Consider the following 12,613-nt stretch of genomic DNA (forward strand, 5'->3'; position numbering starts at 1 on the left):
GGGGCTCATGCATACGGAATCAGGTCAGGCCGTGGTCACACACATTTACACACAGGCGCTCGCATACGACTCACACATGCACACTTGAAGCGATAGTAAAGAGACACTCTTTACAAAGGGCCACAGTGCTAGGACCTCTGCAAAGGGAGACTGACAGTCAGGCATGCACAGGAAGAAAGGGAGGATAAAGGAAAAGAATAGGAAAGGGAAGAAAGGGATGAATGTGACAAATCCACTCAAGACTTCAGAGGGACTACTACTTAAAACAGTGTTTAAAAAAAACAAAAAAACAAAAAAGAGCTTAACTTACAGCTTCTGACTTGGGTTTGACCACTTTCATGAATGCTCCTCTTTCCTGTGCCTCCATCACTTCTTTTTTGGTTACTTTCCTGGTGTCCAGAAACTTCAGCCTGGGCAACTTGTGCAGAACAAAGTGCCTAAGAGGAAACAACAGTTCAGCTTCAGCTGTGGCGTACTGTACGGCCACCTTGAAAGGTCTCCTTTTAGGCCTGTTCTTGACAAAGAGACAAACAGAGAATCTGAGGAAGTCTGTTAACAGTGATACACTAATCAAACTGACACACATTCTAATATGTAAATGCACGCATCAACAAAACTTGAAAAGAAGCCGTGTTTACTGAGATTTAATGGTGATGCAGATTTAATGGTGATATTTTTCTTGTATGTAATAACCTTCAAAGCTGATAAGAATAAGTACGACATATAAATAGCACGAAAGGAGATACAACCCGTCTGCCAGAGCTGTCATTCTGGCAGCATCACAGATATCTCTCTAAGCTTTCAGACACACTCTGTCTTTCATTGGGAGGGAGAGAAACGTCAAAAGATAATGGCTGGAATACATAGATGACAACAGATCCTTTCACAGGCAGGCAGGGATAGAGGAACCAGTATGTCAGGGCTGAGCTGGTAGCCAAAAAGAACGTGCATGCAGCACCTAAGTGGAGGGTGAGAAAGGACGGGGGATATGGGCACAGACACGACCTGTGCGCAAAGAGCCGTGACAAATTGATGATGGCGATGGCGATGGCAATGAGGGGAGATGGCAAAGCCCGTGTCAAGTTTTCAACACCTGAGGATTATAAGGAGGGGATACAGGGATCACATTTAGACTGACGTGGAGCAGAAAATACCTCAAGATGAAGGAAGAAAAACATCTGATAGAATTTGAAAGAAAAATGAAATAGCGTGTTTAACAGCTGAAACAAATGATTAAAACACGAAATGTATCAAATGGCCCGAAATGACATCTTATTGGAACAATATTATAAGGTGAAATGACCTGCTCCTAACCCCTAATAAAGGCTCCTTTTTTGATGAGAGCTCCAGCTCTCAAATCCAAGAGGCCACAGTCCCATCCTGTGTCTCCCTCTCTGCAAAAGGACTTTGTTCGGGGCATTTCCATGATGAAATGTGAAGATGCCCTTGGGAGGCACGCAGAGAGGTCATTCTCCATAGGTAACCTACCATCACAGGGTCAGAGCAGATGACAAGGCTCTGTCAGCCAGTAGGGATATTAATGATTCAACTCAACCAAAGAGGGAGGAGGAGAGCACAGGGGGGTTAGGAGGGGGGGGTGACAGGAAAAAAAAGGCTCATACACTTTATTTAGCAATAGCAAGCATGTTACAACAATAGGATTTGTGCCGTCCTTGGAAGTGGTTGTTGCAGAGCAAGCTCTTAAAGATTTCCTAATACTTCCCTTAAAGGATTTTTAGAAAGAGGAGTATATTTAAACCCATGTAAATAGTGATTATTTTTTGGAAAATGTGTTAACTGTACTGTACTTTTCCTGTAAATTCCAAATACATGGACAGACAAATCTTAGATTTTTGCTCAGCTGACCTGCTCAGCACTTACTCTGGTAAAATAACATTAACTGGAAATATGTGAAAGCACATCAGCTGACTGCCATTTCCATTTTCCTTGTAATTATTACCAAATTACATAATCTCTTCCAGGAACCTTCCAAAGTCATCACATTGACATACCAGTTCCTTTCTGGGACGATATTGGAAAACTATTCGTTCAACCTTTATTTCACCTCGAACACTAACATACAGAATAATAACTTGTTATCAAGAAGATAATCAATAAATAAATACTAAGCTTTAAACTATGGGACCAATAAAATAAAATGCGAACAAACAATCATTATACTTAGCATTACAGCTATGAAAGATAACATAAAAACCTTTAAATATTAACATTTGTAGACATTGTGGGTAATTATTATGCAGCTGCATTTGTGCATTTAAAAAAAAAAAAAAGTTGAGTGAACATTAAGTACAGGTGGGGCACCTCAGGGACAAGCTCTTTGATCTGCCACGAATGGAGATCTGACAGACTGATAACTTTCCTCGAGATAAGAGGTTAAAATGTCACATAAAAATACGTTAATCTTTATACATCATGGCGGCTGAGAGAAAAGACAAGAGGTTGAATTACATCTATTGTCACAACATTTCCAGAGTTCCTCAAACATACAGTTTTCAATAAACTATTCGCTGCATAATCAGTAACCACTGTGAGCATATAATATTACAGCTTCAAACTCTTGTGTTATTGTAATACTACAAACGGCCTCTGAGCGCACGCCTGGTCGGCTAAGAACAGGGCAACATTTAACCTCCCCGCAGACGACACAGCACTGTGTGAATGACTACTATGTTTCTATGTCATTGCACTAATTGGGGCACCGATGCAACGCACCAGGGTATTTCACTTGAGAGACCAAGAGCTCCCGAGGCATTGGGCTGGGTATTTATTGCCCAAGGCCAGTGCTGTCACGACCTGCATACAGCCTAACCTTGTCAGACATGAAATCTGCATCACGCTCAAATTGATGTTTTACTATGTGACACATTATGAATATTACATTACAGGACCCTAGACGTTGTCAGTCAAAACCCAACAGCTTTCCTCACCAGTAAGATAAGCATGCGAGGAGAGGGGGAAAGGGGGAGAAGGAAAAAGTGAAGGAGGGGGGGCAAAAAGAGAGAAGAAAGATTATTCAAGAAAGGCATGGGTGGTAAATGATTAATAGGCAACACAGAGTCAGAAACAAGCACTTAGGGCTAAAACAGACAAAAGAGAGTATGCTTTTCGCCTTTTATCGCATTTCATGTAAAGGACCCTGACAAATGGTGGTCATATTGCATGGCTTGAGGCCTAGCTTGATGTTTAATGCATCATCTGCTCTGGTAAGGCAGGGTAGTAAACACTCATTTGTGGTGGTGACTAGTCACACATGAAATCCATTTTGCAAACTGGAGTGTAGAGGGGGCCAGTTGACAAAGCTTTTAGAGTGATGTGGTTGAATCCACAGTCTGTTTGTGAAATGTAAGGGCTGGATGTTAAAAAAAAAGGAACATCTCCAAATCCATTACACACAAAAAGCTATCATTTTGAACAGTATCAAAACCGTCTGACTGAATATATAAACACGCACATTATCTGTCTGTCTGTCTGTCTGTCTGTCTGTCTGTCTGTCTGTCTGTCTGTCTGTCTGTCTGTCTGTCTGTCTGTCTGTCTGTCTGTCTGTCTGTCTGTCTGTCTGTCAGAGGTCAGAGTAATATCTATTCCTTATTTATGCGTGACATCACAACACAGTTCATGTAGTAGCAGACCTGTATCTCTGGTAGTCGTCCTCGTCCTTATCCGGGCTGACCAGCTGGTTGGGGCAGGCCTCATTTCCCAGCAGGCTTAGGTACTCCAGCGATGGGGTCACATCAGCCAAGTGCTCAAGCAGGGCCTCGATATCAGTCAGGTGTCAAAGGGCGGATGTCAAGGACCTAGCGCTGTTAATTACATTAGCATTTACTACCCGCAAAGCCCCTCCCGGGCCCGTCTGCCCTAAACACGTCACTGTCAAATTTACCGAGGTGCTCAAAGGGGCCAGTCACTGGCTTTGTGAGACTGGGCAGACAGAGGGGCAATTTAAGGTGCAGGCTTTGGCATATAGTAGTGACACAATTTGGCTGCTGCTCTCCCTCCCTTTCTCTCGATCGCTTTCATTTCCTAGGTGGCCGGGTGCAGAACAGTGACAAAATGATGGATGCCCTGTGGTTCAAACAGTCCGTGCTTCCCAGAGCCGTGCTGTGGAAAACTTTTGCGAAACGTGGAAAAAACAAACAGCCCCAAAAGCAGCCACATTCATCACTAATACATTCACTCGGAAAATTGAGCCCCAAAGTGTCAAAATACAACTGCACTAATGCAGTGCTTGAGCTTTAAAATGGCACTGTGCCACGACAGGATGTACATAATTGGCCTATTAGCATGTGCCGACCACTTCACAACCAAACTCAGCACACAGTCCCAGACGCACACTTCAAGGAGCCCCAGTTTTAATGTTGACTCTGGAAGTGTGTGTGTGTGTGTGTGTGTGTGTGTGTGAGAGAGAGAGTGAGCATCGTTACCCAGTAGGATCTGCATAACCAGAGGAAAACAGGACACATTGCTAAACCTGTTCTGAAGCTGAGAGGGGAAGTTCACACATTTCTGACTGATCATAAACAGCCTCGCAATGTGTCTATGTCTTGAATTTAGGGTGGCTGTGCAGAGCTCTGGTTTTAATGTGTTTACTTTGGGTGCTAGAGCAATGGGGCCGTTCTAATCAATGAGCCAAAATGTGAGCGCGCTCTAGTGTGTTTAGTGGCGAATTAAATCGTTTCATGTTGTTTCACTGAAGTAAAGCAGTGTAATAAAGCACCATGCAACAGATGCAAATGTGAAAAATCTCCTCTATAATTTAAAATAATTGATATATCCAAATAGCAAACACATTACGCCGCATTCTACCTCATTCTTGGGATGTATTTTTAATCCAACACTTTTTATTCTGTTTGAAATGTAAAAAAAAAACACACATCTGTTATGTTGACTCTAAAATGTGACTCCACTAGAGGTCCCTGTGGTTCAAAAACTCATCCTGTGTGGAGCTCTGTGACAGCCAAGTTCCTCTACTCTCTCTTGCAACACACAGTCCTCCTGCTAAACCAGGACATTAAAAACTGGTTCTTTGGGACAATAAGCAAAACAAACTGCTCATGCTGACACTGATGTGTGTTATCTGCGCCTGCGTAGGAGCCTGCAAATCAAAACGAGAAAGGGGCTGAGGGATTAGTTTGAAAGGATATTTGGTTCTTATTGAGTGTTAGGGTGTGGAGGTTGGGTAACCTGGGTAACCGGAGGTCATTTCCAAGCAGATTGTTGTCAACGACCAGCTCTTCCAGCTCAGTGAACATTTTGAGGCCTGCCAGTGACCTGCAATGATAAGGCAACAGGAAAACTGTTATGGCTCTAAATCTGGTCAGCCGTTATTGTACAGAAATAAATATTTCAGCCTCCCTCTTTCATACGCCTGGCGAGTTTGGGTCTAGGCCTGTCAGGGAAGTGAATGACAAGAATTAGTGGTGCTGAGCTCCCCTGGCATGGTGAGGCATCCTTCAGCGGCTGGCAGGATGAGGGATGGGGGTCACTTGTGAGTAGCCAGGATTCAAAACAAAAGGCTTCAGAAATGCGGCGGGCAGGATGAATTTGTCAATGTCTTGTGCCTTGAGGCGCCCAGTTTCGCCTGACCCTAACCCTCCATTCCCAAGACAAATCACTCTGTCACAGTTCACCTTCACTCCCCAGACACAAATTTAACTTGTCATCCATCATTTTCACAGAGGAACCGGAATACACTCGCAATCACAGATGGAATGGAAGGGAAACTTTCTTTGCAACCGTGCCACGATAGGGGTTAGTGTTGGGATTTTAACATCAAAGGATGTTCTTTTTGTTGTTGTTTTTTTTTTTTTTTTTTTGGGAGGAAAGAATCCTGCCTTTCCGCTCCTTTTTATGACACACGGCAAAGAGAGGTGAAGGGTCATCTCGGCTCCTTCCTTCTCACACACACGCACATTCACACAGGCATAAAAATGATGGAGGGTGGCGTGAGGAGTAATGTTAGGGCCCTGCAAAGTTCAAGTCATGGAAGGTGCACAAACGCAATGTGTGTGTTGTCTAATCCTTCACACCGTCAACATGCCATGTTAAAGTGTCCTGGGTGACTTCATTGACATTTAAATCTGCCAGAACTTGACGCAGACAGTATACTTCTCAGGATCTGTTTCTCAACCTACTGTACCCAACAGGTATTTTTTTTTTATCAAATATATCTGACTATCCAAGCTCTACATTTTCATAATTCTACATTAAATGTGAAGCACGGCATGTTTCTGGTTTTTAAACCAGACAGATAACCTTGACATGAGGTTACGTAAATATAAATTCCAGTGAACGGTGTCACCTTGCGGCATGACAAACTCAAGGTACAGTGAGGTCTAAACAGCCGCAGCCTGAACTATTGCTCCTCCCTGGATCTGCCTTGTGTCAATGGCTGCTATAATCCACACAAACGTTGAGCTATGTAAATATAACACCTTTATCTTGACAATCTGCAAATGGGTGGCAAGGAGCAGAGAGCAGTGTCAGGGCAGGGCATGATGTACAGTCACATTCATTATGAAAACTTAAGTATGCACTGGCAAAGGAAGCAGGAAAAGACAATTATTTGTAATATAATGTGTAAAAAAAAATACAGTTGGATCTATTATGAACTTGTCAGTGAGTGCTTTTATTACATACTCTTAGTTAGCCAAGTGGATGTGCGGAGTGGACACACCGGCAGCAACTCTGAACTACAAAGCGAAAGGATGAACTATCTTCTCAGGCAGAAAACGACACATCAGCAACTCTTTGTGGACTTGCAAGTGAGGCGGACTGAGCTGCTGCATTTCAAAAGATGTCAACATTTTGCAAACATGCACGCTTAATACCAAGGGCAACAGCTGACAGCACCTAGCCGGCGTGCTGGCAAAGCTGCGAGCTGACAACCTCTTATCAGGTCTGATTAATGCATTGACAAGATGGATGAATGGAGAGATGTGCCAGTTTTATGAAATCCTACTCCTCTGTTTGCTTGGTGTTTTCCCCCATGGTGCTTCTCATTTACGAAAGCAAAAATGCCCATTAAGGTAGTACACTTACTATAGAGCACTGTGCTCTAGAACTACCTACTCTATAATGCTGCCATAAATTTCAGATGTATGTATTTATTTTTACTCTCTGGACATTTATCTTTGATTTAAAAAATTAGCTAGCTCAAACCACCAAAACAATGTTGCGTCTGTGTTGCTCGACTTTCTGAAAATGACATAAAATATGTGAGTAGATGTTTGGTAACATAGGCATGACTGGGCTGCTGGCCCAAACTTGCAATTAGAAAACAATTGTAAATCTTTCAGCGCAGTCACTGCGTGTGCACTGACAGGGAATTCAGTACAACATGCAATTAATCTGTGAGTATAATCTTTAGGTTAGGCACAACCGCTTACCGCATTGGACAAACATTGCATTTTCTGTGAGCTTGCTAACTAACGATTGCCACCTGTAAGTGTGCATGCGTGCGCGTGTGTGATTGTGTGTGCGTATGATGGGCTGCAGTCCTGTGGGTTATGTTATTAGCTGCTCGGTTAAAGGGAGCCTCGTGGCACAGGAGGGAGCCTTATTAATTGTTGTTTTCATGTCACCACTGCTGCGTGCACTGGCTGATTTAATCAGTTAAATTCACAGCCAGGGGAGAGCCACTGAGTCCCATCTAGCATTAACTACAGTGCATGGATTGAACTCCTAATACTCTCCAGCTTTCTGTGCTCCCTCTGCAGATTTCCATAGCTGGTTTCATTACTTTTTATAAGCTTTCTTGTTTTAATGTGCGGCTTGGAAAACTAACAAAGTTTAAGCAGTGCAGTAAAAGTACTTCACTTGTAAAAAAAAAAAAAAGGAAAAAAACAGCTTTGCTTTTAACAAAACTAATGAGCATAATTAAGTCTCAATGCAATACAGATTTGGGAAATGGCAAACACGGGGAAAACACGCATGCAACACAAACATTTTACAAGAAATATACATAAATACTGTTTTTCTAATGTTAACATTTTATTATGTAATTCACCTCAAAAAAATGCTGCAATGATAGTGATAATGAAAATGCACTGTAATGCATCTTTAGCTCTGCTGCAGTGGTAGATGTTGGAATTTCACTGATATACTGCTACTACTACTACTACATCTGCCAGTCTGATTTGAGATGATGCTGTCAGTTTGTTCATGTACGTCATTAAGTTATGAAAAAAGAATGAATGTGAATATGGAAAACAATTTACTCTCACATCATGCTGCATCACCTTATTGTTTGTATTTACAAAAAACATGATTTCTATAGAAACATGTGATCAAACATGTTCTCTTAAACCTCTAACAAAGGAGAGAGAGAGGGAGAGAGAGAGAGGGAGAGAGAGGGAGAGAGGCGGTAGCTTTAACGAGGTGAGGCGATGAATCCCCTCCTTGTTAAGATAATTATGATCAGCCTCATTGTCAGAGCTAATACTTCACACGGACTGTCTTTACGCTTTGACTACCACTTAGCCTGTGTAAGCTCGCCATCATACATCATGTGGCCCTGTGTGCATCAGAATGTGTGCTTTTGGGCTTACATAAGTAGCGCATGTATGTGTTGAAATCTTCATTATCTGCGAAGACCCCCTCTCCCGAATGCACACAGCACACATACTAATATTCAGCTGGAGCGGCGAGTCAGCACAGGAAGCAAAGGAGGATGTGAGAAAGCAGACAAGGACACTGGAGAGGAGACAGTGACCCAGAGAGCAGCCCTGCCAGATCAATACACTAATACTAATGCAGACATAGTGATTGATAAACCGCTGCTGACAACAGAGGAAAGAAAACCCTCGACCATTATTGGCTGAAATGTCAGTCACTCCTGCCAATGGTGTGCGCCAGTGTCATGTCAGATATCCTCAGGCAACACGTGGAAAATAGAGAACGGCAGCACTGGCTCTTTCACATGTGTTACACAGTCCCCCTCCTTATGTCTGCTGCTTTTGAAACTGTCGCCTAAATGAATCACAGAGGTCTGCAATTTTTAGAAACTTGGAAGATGACAGGTCAAATGTGGAGTTTGTCTGAGTCATATATTACCGAGCTATAATGTAAAACAACCTCAAAGCCGGCGTTATTACTGAAATGGTGATAGAGATCACAGAGGCAACATCCCTGCAGCTAGCACTGCATTACTGAAAAAGATACTGAGTCTAATGTAAATTAAAAAAACACACACACACACACAAAGACGTTGAAAAGCTGGAGAGCCTTCGCAGCTGCAATCCACGATTAAAGGGCTGATGTCCTCTCAAGGATCGCAGTGGTGCAGAAAAGCACTGTTATTCTAAGCGGTGGGCCAGAGCTGCAGTGACAGTCATAACGACGTCGTGTTCAGAAGGCAACAGATAAATGTTTGATGAATTGACCAATACTGGGGCCATGATGGCCTTCATATGTGCATAATGGACTATTCAGAGCACACTTCAGATTGCCTGCCAGGATAAGGTACCGTAATGAATGGGAAAAGGAACTGGACCTGGGAAACCCAGTATGTGGACTGGCTTTAATAAACTTAATAAGAAAGGTGAATGGAGGGATGGCTGGGAAGAGAGGGAGGCAGGAGGGACAATAGAGAGCTATTGAGCCTAAAATAGTCAAGAAATATCCTTGTGGTTCTTGCCACTCTGTACACAGCAACATATCTCTAAATCTTAATTAGTAATTCAATAAATTATCCATATTCCCAAATCCTAAAGTCTCACAGTAAGGTTCCACTGAGAGGACACTGACAGAACAGCTTCCAGTACAAATTTCATCCCACAACCACAATTGGTGCAGTTGTAATGCTAAACTGTTTACTGACATGCTAAAGAAGAAAAAAAATGAAGTAGGAAGAGATTTATTTCACCCAATTTTCAGATTTCCTCTTGTATAAAAAAACAAAAACACGTTAAATGCGATACTAAATGGGTAGAACCGATGTTTTTGTAGGGTAAGAACGAGGTGGCGAGTGTGAAAGGTGAACATGTGGTCACAGTTTTGTGACTATAATGCAAAAACTGAGGATAAAACACAACCTATTAATACTCAGTCTCAATCATTTCAACACAGCTGTATTTCATCAGTCTAACCCACAACAGACACACAAATTAACATCAAAAAATACCAAAATACAGCATAAAAACACTATCAGGATTAGCTCACGGTAAATAAGATGACATTATCTGTAAGGCAAATTAATGCCCTGCAACCCCTCAAGCCCCCCGCCTCCCTCCTACCACCTCCACACAGTGCTGATCAGGTCTGTTCCAGCACTCTTCCCTCCAGCTACAGTTTATGGCCTATGTGCGTCTCCGTACATGCATCTGTGATGGCGATGGTGAATTAGACTGTCATTATCTGTCTCTATCTCCCCCACAGCTCTCCCTTTCTCACCCCCTATCTGCCTCACATTTAGACAGTCACTGCTCAGTGTGGCACTCCCCTCTCTGTATTGCCAGGCCTCAGGTGGCAGTCATTTAAAGATCACACGTCCAGGACACACACACAGCCCTCCCTGAATGCATGTCAATTCACACATGGGAAGGGGATTACACGTCTCCTCCTAGGCAGCTGCAAATTACTATTAATGGTGATGCAAATCATTAGAGTACGTTTGGCGCCGCCAGCGAGCCTCTTCTTTATGTGGGTTCACTCTTAATCTGTTTTGAATATTGCGCTATGCTTGCTCCTGACAGCCGATGTGTAAAAGCATCACTAGCTACAAAGCTGTCAATTGGAGGTGGCGTGCCAGATTGAACTTTACACAGGGTTACATCATTTGCAAAACAAAAATATATTTTTAGAGAGCATAAACAAAGTCAAGCAAGAAGAAATCTGTGAAATATAATTAGCAAAGTTCTTTGTTGATGAAGAAGTTAAATATCACCGCTCATTACTTCATGCTATATGAGGTTATTATGTGAGAAGCGCAAATTAAATTGTTGAAAACGTCTACACCATGGCGCGTCTGTCGAACGTTTAAAGCTAGCTCCTGTGTGTTTGAATGATAACGCCGGTGTGGCTCCTGCGGTGTCTGAGTTATAGACTACCCCTGTGGATATTCCTGCTGAGTGTGTGAGGTTAATATTCTCTCTCAATGTCATTAGCGCTGGAAGAGGAGCTGAGAGCACTGTGAATCAGACAGAGACTGATCCTGTCAATTCTCACACACGCGCACACACACACACACACACACACACACACACACACACACACACACACACACACACACACACACACACACACACACACACACACACACACACACACACACACACACACACACACACACACACACAAAGAGCCAGGGCCAGACAAAATCAAAGCCACTGTACTGAGGTCAGCAGCACCTGGCCTCATGCTTCCCCTTGCATCTGCAATCCTGTCTGATTAATGACCCTGGATCAACCCTGGCCAAGGGATAAGGACTTGACAGACATTCCTGTCAGGCCCAGCCTCATAAGCCTTGCTTGACCCTGGTTTGGCCCGGGATGAAGACTAAGCTCCAACAATGACCCGATTGGGAGGTAGGAGAGAGTTGCCTCTTCGCTGGTAACAACAGACGAGGAGAGATCACTGCAGAAAGGTGGACGTCTCTTTTAAAAGTTTCAGGGAGCGAGGTTTGTTACGTGGCCAGACAGAATGACAGCTGCTTCCCATGTACAACACTAAATTGTACACTGTGAAATACATCATCAGAGAAGGGAGGCGAGCGGTACGCCGGTGAAGCCGAGCTCCTTCACAGCCGATACAACACTTCCCTCATGTAGAGCCCGGCCCGCGCTCACAGTACGGCCATGCGTCTTGTGATTGTTTGTACTGAAAGATTAGTTGTCTATCCACATGACAAACACCCTCCTCTCTCAGTGAGCGGGAGCTGAAAATCAATTCACTGATGGCATCTCAGCCAGTGAGGACATCAATGCGGCACAAACAAGCACACGCAAGCTCTCATGCATGCTGCACAGGCTCACACATCTTTAAGTGTGTATAATACTGGAGAATTACACTGACAGGGTCAATCAGCCAAGGCATACTGCGATGAGTACGCTTCCCATTAAACACCGCGTTTTAGCGAATGAAAGAGTGCACGAAAATACAGTGGATGTATACAGAATATGTAACAGGAAATGAACTCATGTACTCTCGCAATAAAATAAAGAAACCATTAAATAATAGATGATGTGATCTGTGAGGAAGAATCCCTCAGTGCCCTGTCTGCCTGTTCGCTCTGTCATTACAGTGTTCAGGCTCAGTGCTTGTCAACATTTCCCTGAGAGGGGGAGCCATCCCGCATTACGTTTGAGTGAGTTCAACTGTCAACTGCCAGCCATTTGTATGCCTCAGCATCCACCTAATAGCAAATAATCACTACCCCGCGCTCTCTTCATGGCAAATGATCGATGTTGTCTTGAAGTCTGATGGATGACCCTGCCACAGTGATGTCCAGGCATGCATTAAAAACCACCTCTATGAAATGCCTGTCAGTCTGATGAAGCGGCGCGCGCAGAATCACACGCGTGTGCACATACCGGCTGAGGAATGCACGCACACAGATAAAGGCGAAAGCGAGCGAAGTGAGGGAAAGCCGTGATTC

At 43.4% G+C, this 12,613-nt stretch overlaps 1 protein-coding gene across 1 annotated transcript in view; it reads right to left on the minus strand.

The window, feature by feature from the left end:
* The window catches only part of lrmda (leucine rich melanocyte differentiation associated), a 199,624-nt gene that overhangs the window by 61,948 nt on the left and 125,063 nt on the right, over positions 1–12,613 (minus strand). The window contains exons 3-5 of the mRNA XM_070978013.1: positions 5,163–5,289; positions 3,651–3,790; positions 311–437 (exon numbers count right to left, since the gene is read on the minus strand). Of these exons, the coding sequence (XP_070834114.1) occupies positions 311–437; positions 3,651–3,790; positions 5,163–5,289 (394 nt within the window). The remainder of the gene's footprint in view (positions 1–310; positions 438–3,650; positions 3,791–5,162; positions 5,290–12,613) is intronic.

Source organism: Chaetodon trifascialis, chromosome 13, assembly GCF_039877785.1.
Source record: "Chaetodon trifascialis isolate fChaTrf1 chromosome 13, fChaTrf1.hap1, whole genome shotgun sequence".
In the NCBI taxonomy this organism is placed as follows: Eukaryota; Metazoa; Chordata; class Actinopteri; order Chaetodontiformes; family Chaetodontidae; genus Chaetodon; species Chaetodon trifascialis.